The sequence below is a fragment of the Alexandromys fortis genome, unplaced genomic scaffold (genome assembly GCF_014885135.2).
Source record: "Alexandromys fortis isolate MF-2015 unplaced genomic scaffold, M_Fortis_MF-2015_v1.1 scaffold_1, whole genome shotgun sequence".
Taxonomy (NCBI): domain Eukaryota; kingdom Metazoa; phylum Chordata; class Mammalia; order Rodentia; family Cricetidae; genus Alexandromys; species Alexandromys fortis.
Window position 1 is genome coordinate 38,065,518 of NW_026067927.1, and position 19,033 is coordinate 38,084,550.

General features: G+C 44.7%; 1 protein-coding gene across 2 annotated transcripts in view; it reads left to right on the forward strand.

The window, feature by feature from the left end:
• Positions 1-19,033, forward strand: part of Ntrk2 (neurotrophic receptor tyrosine kinase 2) — a 305,892-nt gene that overhangs the window by 42,369 nt on the left and 244,490 nt on the right. For both annotated transcript variants that reach the window (XM_050144116.1, XM_050144117.1), the window contains exons 7-9: positions 10,534-10,670; positions 11,553-11,685; positions 12,548-12,853. In XM_050144116.1, coding sequence (XP_050000073.1) covers positions 10,534-10,670; positions 11,553-11,685; positions 12,548-12,853 — 576 coding nt within the window. The remainder of the gene's footprint in view (positions 1-10,533; positions 10,671-11,552; positions 11,686-12,547; positions 12,854-19,033) is intronic.

Below are 19,033 nucleotides of genomic sequence, written 5' to 3' on the forward strand. Positions count from 1 at the left end.
GGGGATAAAAGTCTACTGTTGATTCCCTTGTTGATCTGTCTGCCACTCCATCTGTCCATCCATCTATCCACCTCTCAGGTCTCCCAGAAAATGTCCTTGAGGAGCACAGTCCTCCCAGGTCACCTATGTAGGCCATGCAGAGGGAAGGACCTTGGGGCGCTGGAAGAGTCTAAGCTGAAGCAAACAGTCCAAACCTGCACAGCCCCTTAGGCCTGCCTTGCTGCCCCACACTGTGCTGTGGCCGACTGTGCTTCCATCCGCTTGTCCCTGTGTCTGGGTTCAAGCTCCCATTTCCCCAACATTTCTAGAGAGTTTAAAATAACACCTTAGGGCAAAACTCGGTTCTCAGTTAGAGCTAATGTCCCGCAAGGAGGACAATCAGAGTCAAGGTTAGGACTTTAGGACCCCATGCCTTGTTTCTAGAACCCCCACATGTGGGTGTTAGTCCATCTGTACAGCTTTGGTCATTCCAACGGGGGTGGGGCAAGCTCTCAAAGATTCTCTTCGCTCTGGCCCGGCGACTGGTGACAAAGCAGGGGATTACATGCACCTGATCGGTGTCCACAGGAGTGTGTGTTAGCCGTTTGCCTTCAGAAGCCCCTGTTTGAAGTCCCACTTTTATTAAAACCAACACTATGGCTGCTTACCCTTGAGGGGTATCTTAGGAAGATAATAAAGCAATAAGCGCTGGCTCCTTACTCCGTGCCACAAAGATCTCTCGGGTGCAGAGAGTCTTCTGCTCTCCCCATGGGGGGGGGGGGACCGCTTTATTCTCTTGCCGGCGTCCCTCAGCCTTCTCTGTCAGCCAACCTTAAAAAAAAAAAGAAAAGAAACAAAACTCCCAGCACACCTAATATCGCTTAGTAGGTGTCTATTCCCAGCTGACGAGAGACAGCTGTCTCCGCCTGGGTGCATGCTAGAATTGCCGAGAAGCTGCCGAGAGGGGCAAGAGATTCACTGTTGAGTCCCCTGGTCACTCGGCTCCCACCCAAATCCCCACAGCTGTTTTGGCTTCTGATCCAGGAAACACGAAAGAGCGCATCTGACACAGGCCCTTGTCCCATGAACCGCCTCCAGCTGGTGTCTGCTTTGTCTTTCCCCGACATCAACTCTTTTTATCAATCTTTTTTTTTTTCTCTTTTTTCCCGAGACAGGGTTTCTCTGTGGCTTTGGAGCCTGTCCTGGAACTAGCTCTGTAGACCAGGCTGGTCTCGAACTCACAGAGATCCGCCTGCCTCTGCCTCCCGAGTGCTGGGATTAAAGGCGTGCGCCACCATCGCTCTTTTTATCAATCTTGAAATGTGGTTGCAGGGTCCTGACGCCCTGACGCGGGCTCAGAGGTCACCCGTCCTTGGTATGGTTGACCTCTGAGATACGAATAGAAGAATGTTCAAGGAAAACAGATTTTTATTTTTCTTAAGTCTATTTTTGATACTTTTCTGCAGCGTACCATACAGTTCATGTACTGGCAAGGGGCTGGAGATTGAAACACACAACACACAGAGACAGAGACACTGACCATCCTTGATACCAGAATGCCCCAAGAATGCCCCCTTTTCTTATGTTCAGGGGCAGCTTATATAGGGATAGCCATGCCCCATTCAAACCCCCCAGAAACCATTCCCCTGCCACTAGGAACTCCTGAGGGTCTCATGCTCAGAGCAGCTGTAGGTACTTAAAGCAGGAGAACAAGTTGTTTACAAGAAATTCAGTATCTGGGGGTTCACTGCTCCCAACATTTTTCATTTCTTTTGTTTCTCTCCACAATTCTTAATGAATTAGGTATTTGAGAGTAGCATTTTCACACACATGCACACACACACAGACACACACCCCTTGCAGGGAAGTGAGGTTTTATTAACACACTAGGACTAAATAGCCACATTTGTAATCCATTGTGGTGTTATGAGTGCCTGTTAGAGCAACATTGGGGGCTGTGTCAGTGAATTTGCACACTTAGAGCAACATTTGGGGCTGTGTCGGTGAATTTGCACACTTAGAGCAACATTTGGGGCTGTGTCGGTGAATTTGCACACTTCAGTGTCTGCCACTTTCCTGAGGAGCTTGTTTGTACTTTCCTTACTCATCTGTGTTTTTCAAGGCATTTTTATTTATTTGCAACTGTGTGGGTAATAGAAATACATCTTGTCATAAAAAGTATTTTCCTGTACTCTATAAAAACACATTTAAAAAAAATTATAATCATTTTAACTCAGTAGTAAGAGGCCCATTAGAGTCTAACTATTACGAAGCATTTGTGGTCAAATGTATCTTAATTACACTAAGTGTTCTGTGTTGATGGCTATTTGGCTTATTTCCCATTATAAAGAAAGATTTTATTTTTATTTTTTTTAATTTAAAAAATTATCTGCATATGTATGTGCCTGAATGCATTACGTGCACCACAGGCATGCAGTGCCCATAGCGGCCAGAAGAGGGCACTGGATCCCCTGGAACTGGAATCTCGATTGTTGTGAGCCACCATGTGGGTGTTGGGAACTGAACCCAGTCCTCAGAAGAGCAGCAAGCACTCTTGACTGCTGAGCCTCTCTCCAGCCCCAATTCCCGTATTATTGCTATCATAGTGTTTCCACAGCATCCTTCATGCTCCTGTGAATGCTCAGCTAGAAGACATCACAGAGAGCTGGACTTCTCTCTTATGTGAATCATTAGAGTCTGCTACACCCATAACTTACCACTCTAGCAAGTTATGTGTCCCAAAATCAGCAAACTCTTAAAAGTGCTGCCTGGTCTTTGAGTGTGTATTGTCCCGATTATTAATATTCTTCAGTGTATAGCAAATTGACTTATGATTTGATAAATGTTCCTTTTTCTATGCTTTTCTAAATTCTCTGTAGTATTTTCTCTTTTCTTTCATTTATTTTCATCTTTAGTTTCTGTTTTTTATTTGTTTGAAAGTTACAAAGTACACTTCTGATTTTTTTGAAAAAATAATAAATCAAAAACATTTACTATGTATTTTTCACTGTGCATTTTCTGTGCCTAGAGTGTATAGCACCAAAAAGGGGAAAATATTTATATTTCTCTGCATCTCTCCACCCATTTCTTAGTGTTTTATCATCTTAAATTTTGTTTTTATTTTTTCTGTTCAAAAGAAAATGTTTACAAGCAATTGACTAACGATCGTATTGGATTTCATGTATTGCCACTTATTAGAAATTACCAGAAGATACAAACGACATGATGTCCTACATCTGTAGCAACAACAAAAGCATTAGGAGATAAATAATGCAATTTGAAAATGCTTATAAAGGTGAATTAATAGGTGATTCAGAAATACACTGGAAAGACAATGATCTATGGGTTTTTACTTAAGAAACCAGAATTATTTTCTTCCATATCACCATAGGTGTGTATTCCTGTTTGAATGGCAGAGAAGAGACACCAAAAATATTTGCTACATTCAGATACATGCATGAGTAAGCCACAGGGAGAGAGCTGGGGAGATGTTGCTTGATGGTGTTTTTTAAAAGCTTAAAAATACATTTAAGATTTCTATTGGTGCATACCTAATATACATGCTACTGGGCCACCTAAGGACATTTTCAATCAGTTATACAATTTTCTTTGAGTGCATTGTCTCTGTGCCCCTGTGTCCCCTTCCACCCCTCCTATCCTTTAGTCCTCTTTGTGTCCTTGAACAATTTTGCTTTAGTTTTTTATGACATCTATGTGTTTTTATGTATCTGTGCAACATCCAGTGCCTGCAAATGAGAGAAAACATGGGGTACTCATCTTTCTGCGACTGGCTCAATCCACCTAATGTGATTATTGGTCAGTTGACATGAACTACATACTTCATTCTTCTGCACAACTGCAAAGCAAGCCAAGGCTCTTTATTCATTTCCGTCAGTGGGCACTGAGGTGTGTTGTGTAACTTAGCTGCCGTGTGTAGAACTGCAGCAAACATGGATGATCTGTAGCTGTCTCTGACTTGGAATCCTTGTGTGAGTACCTAGACATGGTTGAACTTGGTCATTTGGTGGTTCTAGTTTTGGTTTTTCTGAGGAGGCTCTGTAGATACTTCCACAGAGGCTGGGTCACTTTTGTTCATCTCAGCCGTGTTTGTTAGCATGTGTTAATGTCTGTGATTCTCACTGGGGCAAGGTAGAAGAGATTCTTTAATTTCACGCATCTGATGGTGAGTGAGGTTGAATGTTTTTTCCTCCTGCTGCTTTGCTGAGAATACTTATCAGCTCTAGGAGTTTTCTGATGAAGTCTGCAGAGTCTCCTGCATATTACAGTATCTAAAAATGGGGAGAGTTTAGCTTCTCGCTGTCTTATTAGTACTTTATTTTCTTTTCTTGTCTTATTGCTTCAGCTAAGACTTCAAGTACTATTAGATAATAGTGGGGAGAATGAGTACTCACTCTTACTGTGGAAATGCTTTAGATTACCTCAATTTGGTATGGTGATTAGAGGTTTGTTACATACAGCCTTTAGTGTGTTGGAATATGTTTTTCCTATTCCTAACTTCGTGAGGGTGTTTGTTATAAAGCCATGCTGGATTTCATCAAAAGCCTTTTCTGTGTCTCTGGAGATGATCCCAATTCTGCTGTGCTCGAGTCTGTCTCTGTGGTGTCTTATATTTACTGATTTGTAAATGTTCAGCCGTCCTTGTGCCACTGGGATGGAGTCAACTTGCTCACGGTGAAGGATCTTTCGGATGTGCACATGTGCTTCAGCTACAAGTTCTTGACAAGTTTTGCAAATATGATCATTAGGAAACTGCCCTATAATTCCCCCTCTGTTGTTGCATCTTTACCTGGTTTTGATATCAGTAATGCTGTTTCCTAAGAAGCATCTGTGAAAAGATGACCAGTCTTTGGTTAAGAGTAGGGTGATGGCGCCCTTTAGCCTCAGTGTGTTGGGATTTGACTGTCATTACATCTAGCAGCACTTGTTTTATGAGATTGGTGCCCCGTGCTCAGTGTGTTAGGCGTTTGGAATTGCAATATGCTCTTCATGGGCTGATTGCTCCCCGAGTCAGTATGTGCTGACCTTTGTATCTTATGACTGGTTCTGATTTGAGTCTTATTTGTCACATATCAGAACAGTGACAGGTGCTTGTTTTTTAGAGCAGTTTGCTTGGAATTCCTTTCCCAGTCTTTCACCCTAAAGCTGACCCCATTTTTGATGAAGACATACACTCTTGGAGGCAACAAGTAAATGGGTCATTTTTCAGTTGGGTCTGCTGGACTGTGTCTTTTGATTGGGGTAATTGACACAATTGATATTTATAGTTATTGAAAGGTATATATTGAATCCTGTCATTTTTTATAGTGTCTGGGGTTTTGTATTTCTCCTCTGTGTAACTGCTATTCATGTGGTCTGTTCTTTCCCATAGTTTGTTGGGAATATTTACCTTACTCTTCAGCCCAGAGGAATCTTTAACCTGTCTTCTCTAGGGCTGGCTAAGAGGTCATCTGTTCCTTTAGTTTGTTTTTATCAAGGATTTTTTTCTCCTTCAATTATGAGAGATTGTTTTGCTAGGTATGGTAATCTGGGTTAGCAACCATTAGGTTTCAGAGATTGAAAATACTTTGTGTGAAAATTTCAAGGTTTAAAAAACCTTAAAACCCACCAGCCTTTAAGGTTTCTGCTGAGAATGTTCTGTTCAGGTGAGCCTGCCTTTATATGTGACATGTATTTCTCTCTTGCTGATTTCTGTATACTTTCTTTGTTCTACATATTTAGTATTTTAACTATAAATTTCTGATCTTATCTATTGGTTCTCAATGCATCCTGAGCTAAGGTTGGCAATTCTTTCAATAGATTTGTTTTTTATGTTTCTATACTAGGTTTTGGTTCCTTTCCCCCTTCCTTCCTTCCTTCCTTCCTTCCTTCCTTCCTTCCTTCCTTCCTTCCTTCCTCCCTTCCTCCTTCCCTCCTTCCCTCCCTCCCTCTTTCTGTTTTTTCTTCTTCCCTCCCTCCCTCCCTTCCTCCCTCTCTCCCTCCCTCCTTCCCTCCCTTCTTCCCTCTGTCTGTCCCTCCCTCCCTCCCTCTTTCCCTTCTTCCCTCCCTTGCTTCCTTCCTTTTCTTTTAAAATTCAACACACCATTTTTCTTTTACCATGTCAAGGAGAGGACTGAGTCACAATAAGAGTTGGGGTGTCATTCTTCACTGTGGAATTGGTACTTAGGGCCAGCAACTCATCTGTTTCTCCTGAGTATCAGTCACTGTCCTGGGTCAACTTTGATCTCCTGCTTGAACCTGCAGCTTCTTGTGGAAGCTGTGGGACTCCCTATCCCTGTGGGTTTTCCTTGAGGACATATTAGACTTCCTCCCTGAGTCCCCAGCTGCCATCACTGTGTTGCAGAATTCCCTGCATGCTCACGGACCTGATCCCAGGTCAGATCCAGCCCCACCACAGTTTCCACCGCTCCTGTGTATCTGTGACCTTATCAAGTGTCAGCTCGGGTCTCCTCTCCGGGTCTGCAAGTTACACTTGGCATGACAGAGGACAGTTTATGGGAGTCAATTGTCTCCCACCAGAAGGAATCTAGAGACTGAACTTAGGTCATCAGGCAAGTACCTTAATCTACTGAGCCATCTTGGCTATCCCAAATCACCTTATGCTTAGAATGGAATGTGTGTGATGTTCGAGAGGGATCCTCTATGAGAAGGTTGACATTTTCCTTTCCTCTGTTGGATTGGGAGGGTAGGGGTGTCTAGTGTGGCAGTTACACCTTTAACCCTGTAACCAGGGCACTCGGCTAACTCTTAGTGCCGTCCTAAGTTTCCAGAGATGTGTCTGTCCTTATCGCATGGAAGAGAGTCTCATTTCTTCTCTCCCCATGTCTGTGTACCGACGAGTCCAGCTAGGAGCAGGGGTAAGAGTTTAGCGCCATTACTATTATCTGCTCAAACGCCCCCCAGGTCCCAACCTGCAATGGATGACCAAATATTTATTCACGCTGTGATATAGATTGTGGTCTGTTTCTCTGAACAACCCCTCCGAGCTTCAGAAAAAAGATCAGTTGTGAGGTGGCAGGTGTGTGTGTTCATGCTATTTCCACATTAACTGGGTAAGGGATGCAGTGGACCAGGTTTCTAGAGGACTGAAGTGGATCCTACAAATGGATCCTAACGATGGCGGGTTGTGCAGATTCATCTTTTGGGGGGGGCAAGAAGGTCTTCTCTATGCTGCTCAAGCTGGCTTCTTATTCACAGCCATCCTCCTGCCTCAGCCTCCTGAGTTCTAGAGTGACAGATGTGAGCCACCAGCACCAGTTTCTTAAATACAGTTATTTTAAATGTTCTCTGTTCAATTTCTGAACACCCCATCAGTCTATCCCAGTGTGCTAGCAGGGCCTTTTGGAAGCACTGTGGGCTTCGCTATGTGCTGTGCTTATTTCAAATCTTATTAAGCCAGAAAGTGGTGCCTGGCAAGTGGTTGATACCGCTTTGGTCATCCATGCTTCCCAATTCATTTCTATTGTGCTAATTAAGCCTCAAGTGATATTTCAAGTACAGATTGTTTTTTCCATGATTGGGTCTCGGCCAGCACATCAGTGCTGGAGACAGGTGCTCACTCGTTTGCAGGGGACTTTACATTTGAAAGATGTAAGCTTGGCCAATTTTGCACAGATTCCTTTGGAAACTCTTACGACAGGGCAGACAGATTAGTTTATAATAAGGAGCCCCATTCTTCCTCCACAAAATAGGCAGGGAACTCTTTTCAAATGAATCACACCCTCAGATCATGGATCTGATATAGTATGTATGATCCGTACAAAGATGAATGAGTGCAACCCTGGAGGGCATTGTTCTATAATGTGTCGTGGGAAAGGCCCTTGATTTCAGGTCCAAGTCTCAGTCTACGTTGGCTTGGGCAACTTTGAAAGATGTGCTTGACTTTTTTTTTTTTTTTTTTTTTTTTTTTTTTTTTTTTTTTGTTTTTTTTTTTTTTTTTTTTTTTTTTTTTTTGAGACAGGGTTTCTCTGTGTTGCTTTGGAGCCCGTCCTGGAACTAGCTTTTATAGATCAGGCTGGCCTTGAACTCACAGAGATCCACCTGCCTCTGCCTCCCAGGCTGGATTAAAGGTGTGCGCCACCACTGCCCAGTGTGCTTGACTTTTATAACACTTACATTCATGAATTAAACAATGCAAAGTATTTGTCTTCAAGGTTAGGTATCAGGATGCTGTAACACGCTGGATGAGAGCATCTACTTTAACGAGTGCCCAGCTAATGTTACTACTGCTGCTACTGTAAACGAGCGTCCTCAGGGCTGTTACTCATCTACACTGAGGCTTGAAAAACCAGACTACACCAGATTTTATCGGAATCATTGAGATTATGATGTAACATATCCTACCAAAGCCCATTTTAACTTCTCTCTGCTCAGAATATCTAAAATAACAGATGCACTCATAAAGGGAAGCACACGTCCCAAAGCACTGGAGTTGGGGTACCCAAAAGGATGTCTTTAAGTTCCATAATTGGGATGGGCTTTTGGGAAGGGCTTCTAGGGGTAACATCTTTAGAACAAGTTTGGCTCCCAGGGTCACCCTAGAGTCAGTAAATGAGTTTGTAAACACAAGGAAGCTGGACCCAAGGCAGCACCAGAAGGTCTTAGCTGGGAAGGCTAATGGATGTGTTGTAGCAGTCAGAAGGTCGGTTACCAAGTGGTCCACAGAGGAAACCAAGGGAAAATGTGACCTGTGCATGAGTGTAGCTGACACCATGGCAGACAGTGTGAAAAGTGAAAACCTGCTGTGTATCCACAGTTAATATGCTTTTTGCTCTCTATGGTCCAGGCAATATGACCCTCTTTCCTCAAGAGAAAACTGGAGATTCATTCTATAAAGAGAATGAAAGGTTCTGAGGAGCTCCAGGTAGATTTGAGGCTATGGCATTTATAGAAAACACGGTGGGCTTACATATTGATCTTTTTTATATCTATAGACTTTTCCCTTATTGAAGCAGTGCATTGGGACAATGTCCAACAATCCTTCTGTTGGGCTGAGTAATCAGAATGGTCTCTTCCTCAAAATGATATGAAGATACTGGATAGATTCTATGGGTTTTAGATCGCTCTGCGCTCCGTAAGGTTTATACATCATGATAACACTGAGGTCCCCGGTAGAGAGTGTGACTTCACTGCATGTGGAAAGATGGATGGGCAGGTGGGCAAGGCTGGTGCAGAGATGGAGTAGACTCTGGCTCTCTCCTGGCAGGAGAGCAGCAGGTAATTCTACAACCAAAGAACCAACAAATAGGCATGAGAGCATAATATTTAGAGGGGTGGAGATCAATAGTAAAGAAGAAATGCGAATAGATGGATGGGTGCCCCTGGGGACAGGAATCAGCGCCATCCGGGTGGGGCCAGACTACTCTCCACACCATAACTCGAGTGGTTTTAATAGCAACTTCTGTGTGGCTATAGACTCCTTAAATGACTTTAGACTCAAAATAAGGAAAATGTGTATTTTTAAGAAGTCACCCAGACCACACCACTAACTTTAGTGGTATTTTGCCTTGACCTGCTTCCTCATTCACACAGTTTATATGAATAAGACTTAATACTTTTTTTTGTTTCCTGTGCTTCCTGTGTTGTGTGTTTCACTGCCTTGTGAAACTCGGGATAGCCTGGGCTTCTCTGAAACCACCAACAAATTCCTCTCCATTGGGTACTATGGGAAAGGTGCATTCCAAGAAGGCCAGATTTTATTAGGGTGTTCTTTCTCGGTGGTCAGAACACCATGAGACACACTGTGCACAAATACGGTGTAGCGTGACTTCAAAATACTAAAGAACAGTGGCTTAGCCGGCGAGGGTTGCTTAGTAACGAAGAGTTTGTGTGTAGAACGTGGCAGTGTGACTTAGTAGTGATTGTAGCTCCTTTCCTGACCCCCATGTTGCTTCCTAGACAATGGTCCATCACAGTCCTGGAAGACTTGGCTGTCAGGGCGAACACAGCCCCTCCAAATAGTCCTCACATAAAGTAGGGGGGCTGCTTTGATTGGCAGGACCAACATACTGTTAGCCCACCCAGCCCAGCTTTAGGTACTGGGGTTCTTGGCACTGAAGAGAGTGTGCACACCTGGGAGGAGGGATGCCTAAGAAGTGAAAAGTGCGGGAATTAGAATAAAAACCGTCGAGCCCTTGGAATATAAGGTGGAAAACCACACCACTGAAATGCTAAAAATAAGCGCAGTGTTCACATTTCCCCTCACAACCATCACAATCTTTCATTGTGACAAGGATTCATGTAATTTCTCATTGTTAGTATGTATGGGATGGTCAGTGTGATTCATGATAATTAGCTCTAACTTTGCTTGAAGGATTCTCACGCGGTCATAATTGGAGTTTAGTCCTTCAGAAACGCTTTCCAACCCTTTCTTGACAGTCCGATTCCCCCAACGCTAGGTCCGATGGCAGGTTTCTAGACTTAAATGAGATCCTGAAAAACAAAACAACAAAAAACAGGCTTCTGTGAACACGTGGGTGTGTCTTGCCATTTGATTCTGGCTGTAACTGCATTTCTGTGCACTTTTCTCTCTCATAGGTCTACCGTCTGCACGCCTGGCTGCCCCTAACCTCACAGTGGAGGAAGGGAACTCTGTCACCCTTTCCTGCCGTGTGGCAGGTGACCCACTCCCCACGCTGTACTGGGACGTTGGGAATTTGATTTCCAAACACATGGTAAGGCCCGTGTTTGGTTCTGTCTCGTGGTTGACGATGAGGAGATCGTGTTGAGCATACCGATGTCCACTCTCTCAGACTCCTTTTTGTTGCTGTAGTAAAGGGCCCAGACCACAGCGACTTAAAGGAGCAAGGGTTCATCGGGTGGCCATCTCCAGGTTACAGTCCACCATAGCTGGGAAGTCACAGCCTCCGGAGCTTGAAGGAGCTGGTCATATGAAGTTCACAATTAAGAGCAGGGCACAGTGAATTAATGTATGCATGTATCAACTCATTACCTTTTTAATGAGTTCAGAATCAAAACAGTATGACCTGCGTCACTCACATTTAGGGTGGCTGATCCTACTGTAATGAATCTGGTTAAGAAAATCGCTCAAAACCATCCAATAGTTTTTGTCTTATGGGTCCACATGTAGACATTTAAAAGGAATTTTTGATATCATTTACTTTCTACTTGCCCTTAATTAGGGCTAATTCAAGATTACAATTTAGTTATCTGTACACATCGGATTTAGATAATAATGTATTCTGTGCCATTCTGAGCAAGGAAGCAACAGTCCTATAGTCTTTGTCCTTGGAGGAAGATGGATAAAAATTCAAGAATTCAATCAAACTCAGACACTGAGCAATTGAAATCCAGAACAAGAGAATAACTTACCATTACTTGAGTCCGGAACCTGCAAGAAAAGTGTGTGTGCGAATAAGTGTGTGTATGGTGTGTGTTTAACAGTGTGTTTAAGTGTATATGTGTGTGTGTGGTATGTGTGCAAGTGTGTGTTTGTATATGTGTGTGTGTATCTATACTCTATTTCAGGAAGAAAAGTTGATACTTTGGGATAAATTCTAATCAAGATTTTTTCTTGTCTGTTAATTGATTTGTAGAATGAGACGAGCCACACGCAGGGCTCCTTAAGGATCACGAACATTTCCTCTGATGACAGCGGGAAGCAGATCTCTTGTGTGGCGGAAAACCTGGTGGGAGAAGACCAAGATTCCGTGAACCTCACTGTGCATTGTACGTAGCGGGAGCAACGTGTGCTGTCCATGGGTGATGACTGTGGATTTCAGGCTTTTGTTTGTGCTTAACTAAGAAATGCCAACCCCCGGTTCTCGTCCCGAGCAGTCCGTTTAGAGAGACCACTCGCTCCTGCTCAATCCCCAAAGCATAAGGGTCTGCTTACATTTGAAGTCAGATGATGGCCAGGCTGTTTGTCAAGCTTAAATTAGACCTCGGTCATTTCAGGAATTAAAACATGGACATTTAGAATCTCATAAAATTGGACCACACTATAATTCAGCACATTTGAAAGTGTGTCTGCTATTCAACAACCACAGCGGTTTTAAGGTTCTCATGCTTCATGCTGACGAGTCAATGGCAACAGCAACAGTCACTGTGTGGGTTTGTCTGGTCCAGTTTAGGGTGTGTCCCATGGGATCCGAGAGTCAGGGAGCATTTCCCAAGCCATTTTCAAATTTAGTAATTTTTATAGTTATTTTAATTATTTAAGGAAGAACTGCTAATGAAAAAAGTGTCTCTCATTATTAATGATGAATTTATATAATATTAAGGTGTGTGTGTGTATGTGTGTGTGTGCACGTGTGTGTGTACGAGCAAAGCCAAAGTGGACATCAGTGAACACTTCTTATCACAGAGACTCACTGTGTTGTGTGAGTCGCGAGCAGGGCAAGCCGCTCTCTGAAGCTCCTGGTAGGGAGCTAAAGCGGTCAGATGATACAAAGTGACTGACCCAGAGTTGCTGATCGTGGGTTTTCTTAAATTAAATGATGGTTAAATAAAAGCCCTTCTTAATGATGCAGAGCGCAGCGGGGAGGAGTCCGAGCTGCCCGGTGCTACTCACTCCTTCTCTCTTCCTCAGTTGCACCGTCCATCACATTCCTCGAGTCTCCAACCTCAGACCACCACTGGTGCATCCCGTTCACTGTGAGAGGCAACCCCAAGCCCACGCTCCAGTGGTTCTATAACGGGGCAATACTGAACGAATCCAAATACATCTGCACTAAAATCCATGTGACCAACCACACGGAGTACCACGGTTGCCTCCAGCTCGACAATCCCACTCATATGAACAACGGAGACTACACTCTGATGGCCAAGAACGAGTACGGGAAGGATGAGAGACAGATTTCTGCTCACTTCATGGGCCGACCTGGAATTGATTACGGTGAGTCCCTGGAGGTTTTACCCCTGGGGAGAGGGGAGCGCGGCACAGTGAGTTACTGGGTGGGGAAGCCATCCATCGGCCTGGCTTTAATGTTGCACTTTTGACACCGGGGATCTGCTCCTCGTGGAAAGTGTGGAGAGTAGACAGCTAGGAACTGGAAACCTTGGTGAGATGTTGTCTCCTAAAGACCGTCAGCCTAAAGTGTTCGCAGGATGAAGTTGTGTCAAGAAAGGCAACTAGTGTGACCCCCAGAAGGCGGGACATGCGCCAATATGAGCAGTGATCAGATCCACAGGGGATTACTGAGGGAGAGCATTGGTAACCATGAGATCTCCCATCAGCAGTGCCGAGTCCCATGGAAAACCAGGAGCAGAGTAACTGGTCACTCATAAAATAGTCGAGTTATTTTTGACCCTCATATCCAATTGGGGTCAGAAAACCACCTTCTTATTAATGGGTTAAAAACCAATACGGGGACCCTTGCTTACCCGGCTGTGGTGAGCAATCCTTCTGTCAGGGGAGAAGGCTCTGCTGGAGTGGCAGGAAAGCTTCCGTCAGGAATGCAGTGATAGTGTGGCAGAGGGCACACCATTGCCACTCCAGCTACTGCCCTTCAGAAGAGTGTCTGGTCTGCTGTGGCTTCTTGCTCAGGTGACTGCTCATTGTAGGGCTAGCCTGCTTTGTCATGTTGAGACCTGTGTGTTGGAGCGCTTCACTCTAGTAGCGGTGAGTTAGTCTAAATCACACCAGTGATGTGGAAGAACAAAGGGGAAAGAGAACTGGTGGAGGTGTGGAGCAACAGCTGTTTGCACAGCTTTTACCTGTGGGGTTTGTAAGGGAGCGTTGTGGGCACAGGCGATCCCTGATTCCTGCAAGGCTGCCTTCGTTCCTGCAAAGGGAATTTGTCTGACAATAAACAAGAGTACAGTCATCCTCTTTGTGCAAGAACCTCCTATTTCTTCTAAATATACAGGGTCCGTGAGCATGTTGGGAATGTAGTTTGAGTTATGCCAGTTTTACCAACAGCCCTGCGGGAGTATGTAAAACAAGCACCGCTCAGATACGACACCTGGACAGCCCTGGTTGTTGCGGTCAAGCCCATTAAATCTTCCTCTTAGCTGAGAGTTTAGCTGCTTGCCTGTGTTTGCTGTAGTAAATCTCTAGATGGGCGAGCTTCTTTCTGCGTCCTTGTGGGAACAAGAGCTTCAGAACAAAGCCAGAAACTCCATCTTGGGACTGCAGATTTTTGTTTGTTCTTCAGTAAAATTTTTATTAGTGAGTAATTTTAGGTCTATGGAAAAGTTGTAGATAGTCAGAGAGTTTCTGGAAACTTCTGCCCAGGCTTCCCAGCGTTGACATTTTCTGTGACTATGGTCCATCTGTCACTGAAGAACAGGGCACTGGGGTGGTATAATTTCCTGAACTTTAGGCTGTATTTGGATTTTGCTGTCAACAGCCTTTTAGAGCTCTTTGGGGGTGAAAGTTGATTCACGTGAAGGCCCAGAGTTTGAAAGTTCTGAGAAGCAGGTCTGTGTTCCTTTGAAAGTCACACACTGCAGGGCTGGTTTTAGATGGTTTAGATGTATTTTCCTTTGAACGCTCCTCTGTGAAGCTAATATTTGGCTGAACTAGACTTCTCTCATCCATGTGGCCTCTTTTGAATGCAGCAGTTGTTAGTTTTGCTTTTTGGCTTGATCATAAATTGGGGCAGGGTGTTTCTCAGATAGTTAAGAAAACATTTATTTATAAAAAGCAAAAATTCAACTAAATTTATATTATGCTTTATTTGTGTGTGTGTGTGTGTGTGTGTGTGTGTGTGTGTAAGTCAAAAGACAGCTCATAGGAGTCAGTTCTGTGTTTCTACCACTTGGGTCCTAGGGATGAAACTTAGGTCATCAGGCCTGACAGCAGGTGCCTAGGCCCTAAATTAAACTAAATTTTGTGAAGTTTTTCTTCCTCCTCCTTGTTCCTGGGACTCACTCATTTTTATTTTGTCTTTAAAATAAAAATATGGGGCAGCAGAGATGGCTCAGGAAGGCAAGTGTACTTGCTGCGGAAGCGGGACGACCTGGGTTCAAATACCCAGCATCCATGTCAGAGCTACACATGGCCTCTTGTGATTGTAACCCCAGTGCTGGGGAGGAGAGACAGGTAGATCCTGAGAGCTCGTTGGCCAAGCCACCTAACTAAGGGGATCTTCAGCTCAGTAAAGGACCCTGTCTCAAGACATAAGGTGGGGGGCGGTAGAGGGAGACACTTGGAGCCCTCTTCCGGCGCCTTCGTGCGTTCCTATGAGGACCCCAGAGCTACAAATACCGAGAATGCACAGGGCTGGGCACTCACACACAGTATAGAAGGAAAGGCAAGCAAACTGTTAATATCTGCTTGGAGAAAAGACTGATTTACTGTTGTCTTTAACTGTTTATTCAAAGGCCAGCAATCAAGGAATAATAAATGAAAGGGAAAATTATGGAGACTTGGTCTTGGGTGACAGTCGATATAGAGGGCCCTAGTGGGCCATAAACCAATGTGACTAATTAGAGATTGACCTCAGTCGGCTGTGGGATGGAGTCTGGCTGGATATTTATGAGATTCAGGTCGTAGCATTCAGATAACAACCGTCCTTGGAATTGATTCCTTTCTTTTCCAACCACCTTAAAATGAAAGAAACAAATAGAAAGAGAGAGAGAGAGAGAGAGAGAGAGAGAGAGAGAGAGAGAGAGAGAGAGGGAGAGAGAGAAGAAATGTAACCGCCATATCCCTGGTGGTGCATTCCACACTAAGGACAGCCGAAGGTCAAGCCTGACTCTATTCCTTCAGCATTTCTGCGGTCATCAGGGAGTGATTTGTGATGCCTAGCTCTCACGAACCTTGTGGTGAGAATTAATCTGATTTTACTGCTGGCATTTTTGGTGATTATGAAGGAAGGAAAGGAATAAAGTCCAAATCATCATGTGGACGAGCAGCCCTGGCTCAGTGTGGTGTCGGCTGTGTTAACAGACAAAGCTGGAAGAGCGAGCATGGCGGTTCTGGTGTCCCTGAGGGCTGGGTCCCTCAGTCAACTGAGTTTTGTAGTGGACGGTCGCTCTGCTTAGGGATTTGTTTTAGGAGACAGAGAATGAAGAATACAGCAAGAAATCAAAACATAGAAACAAAAATTCTCTACACCAAAACTCTGCCAAGTTTGAAGCAGACAGCCTGGGCCTGGGCTGAGAGTTTAGCCACTGTTTCTGGGTAGTGGAAACGGCCTGGGGCCAGACCCTGTGCTTTTGCTTTGGAGGAGGGGGCGGGGCTAGAGGAGTAGCTAGGCTGCTCAGGCGCAGGGTGCCAAGTGTAAGATCTGAGGGTGTGAGGTTGGCACTACAGAGACTCAGCACAGCGAGGTCTCTGGATTGTAGCACCTGTCTACAGGGACCCACCCAGGACGATATGTGGAGTGACAGGTGCCATCTGGTCTTTAGGTATCCACAAGACCCAGTGCCTTCTGCAAACATTAGTTACTGAAAACCTGTGAGGTTGCAGGCATTGAAGTTGGCCGTCTTGGGTTCTGCCTTTAAGAGGTGAGCCCGGTTTTGGCTGGTGTGGCCCATGATCAAAGCGGAAGATGCAGCTTCCAGCTGCTGAATGAAACGGAGAGAGCTGTAGGGTTTGTCTCGCACACTGAGGAAGTTGAGGAAGTTGTGCTAATTTTATTTTATCTTTGGTTTTCGTAGTCCCTGTAAGATCAGCTTCCAGGAGCAGGTGTCTTTGACTCCCTGAATGGTGGCCTTGTTAGGCCTTAGAGTCAGAGGGGGACTTTCAAGCGGTATTTTTGCCTTCTTTCAGTTTGGTGTGTGTTCCTGAGGCTTGACTTTAGTTATCGACTTAGTGGTTCTCAGGTTAGCCTTTGGCACTTTCCTTTTTAAGACATCCAGGCAGTAGCCAAGGGTGAGGACCTGCTCCTGAGTGAGTAGCAGACAGGTTCTCAGTTGTTCTGGGCCACAGAAAGAATCCTTGTTAAGAAACAGTTTGCCATGCTCTGGAGAAATGGCTCAGCAGTTAAGAGCACTGGCTGCTACACCAGAAGACATGGGGGAGCCACGTGGTGGCTCATAACTGCTAGTAACTCCAGTTCCAGGGGATCCCATGCCCTCTACTGGCCCTTGTGAGCACCAAGCATACACATGGCAGACATACATGCATGCAAAACACCCGTACACATAAAATAAAGACAAATTTAAAAATAGTTTATCACAGCAGAGATAGAAACTAAGACTGGGTTGATATCATGGTCAGGTTCCCCTCCTCCTTGCCCTATTTCTGCTGGGGTTAGACCTGGACTCTGCTGAAGCTTTAGCCCTCCTGTTCCCTAAGTGATTAGAGTGCTGTGGAGAAGGAGGACAGTTGCTTGGTACACTGCAGATCTGGGAACGTTCCATAGGATCAGTGGACTTTCTTCCCAGGACGCTGTTGTGTGTTCTCACAAAGTCCATGTTTCTGTAGTCCTCGTGAGAGGAGCAAACACATCTCTACTCAGCTAGCAAGACTTCTTCATCTCCACAAGGGGCTTCATGTCACTGGGGTCCTTCTGTATTTCCAGGTAGCCAAGTACATTAGAGTCCCCATAGAGACTTCATCCTTTGTTGGTGCCGTGTGGTCCAAGGGGAAATCCCCGAAATCCCTTGACCCGACTCCTTGAGGAGTAGAGGGTGAAGCAAATGCTAACACACTCCATGATTGTTGTCAGTTCTGGTTCTCTGAGCCTATCACTTTCAGGGAGCACAACGGACACCCTCAGAATGGTTTTGTGGGGACTACTGGGTGAGAGTAGCTCATAGCACTACCTGAAGAACGTTTAGTAATTCCTCCCTTGTTCTTCCCCCTAGAACTTTGTGTCACCAGAAGGTGAACTAGATGACATGGGTAGTTTTTTACCATTTTCTTTGTGAATTCTGCCTCTGAGTATAGGCAGTATTTTCCTGTCCCACAACCACTCTCAAATAATCACTCAGAGGCTTAACATTAATTACAAATGCTTGGCCAATAGCACAGGCTTATTACTAACTAGCTCTTACATTTTAAGTCAACCCTTATTCCTAATTCGTGCTTTGCAATGTGGCGGTACCTTTATTAGCATGGCATGTTTGCCTCCTGCTCCCTCTGCATATGGCTGGTGACTCCTGGCTCTGCTCTTCTCCTTCCCAGCATTCTCAGTTTGATTTTTCTACCTAACTTTATCCTCTTCAGCTATTGGTCAGTCGTGGTGACAAATCTTCACGGTGCTCAGAAGGGTTATTCTGTACCGTCTGAGTGTCTCACATTTGCTCCCACGTCAGTTACTGAAGCCAGAAGACTGCTTTTCCCTTGTCTTGTTCTAGAATCTGGGCAGGTTCGAACAATGTGTCAGCTCTTTCTGGAGGTCTGAGAAACAACGCAGATACAATGACTTCTTAGGACTGTGGGGGTTACGGTAGTGCAGGATTCAGTCACTCTTCTCAATTAAAGAAAGTGCTCAAACCACAAGCCAGAGATAAGCAGGAGCACCGTCCTTCAGTTCCTGTCCAGTTTCTCTCTATGAGTTTCCCTCCTGGCTCTAACTGATGAACTCCAATGTCCCATGAGTATCCCTACCCCAGTCTTAGGCAGGACCTGGCTGAAGAGACGTAGAAAGCACAGGTGATGGGGATATCTCTTTAGCGAAAGCTGCTGGTTGAGAACAGTAGTGGGTAGGTGGGACTTTGAAATGTGACTTGAAAGGACCAATCCCTGTTCCTGACATCCTTCTAGAAGATTACTTCAGACCTGGTGTCTGAATTTGGAATCTTAAGCTTAGTTTGTGCTCTGCAAAAAGGGTGCTTGGCGCTCAAGAGAAGACCACACTCATTGGGCCAAGTTGCCCCATGCAATTGGCTATTGGACTGAATTCTAACAATACCAAAGGTCCTGTTAGACATCACACCCAATGATTTTTCAATAAAACAAAGTAATAGCCAGATACCCAAATACTGAGAGCAAAGTCTCTCTGGCCACATCTCCAAAAGAAAGTTAGAAAATATGAAGTTCTGCTTACGGTAACACATATCTGTGCCCCACTCCAAAAGGAAATGCAGAAAGGGAACAACTTCAGACATTACAAGGAGTTCCTCACCCACTGTTTCTGAGGAATAAATGTTGACTATAGGTTCTCCTTAGAGGGTAGAG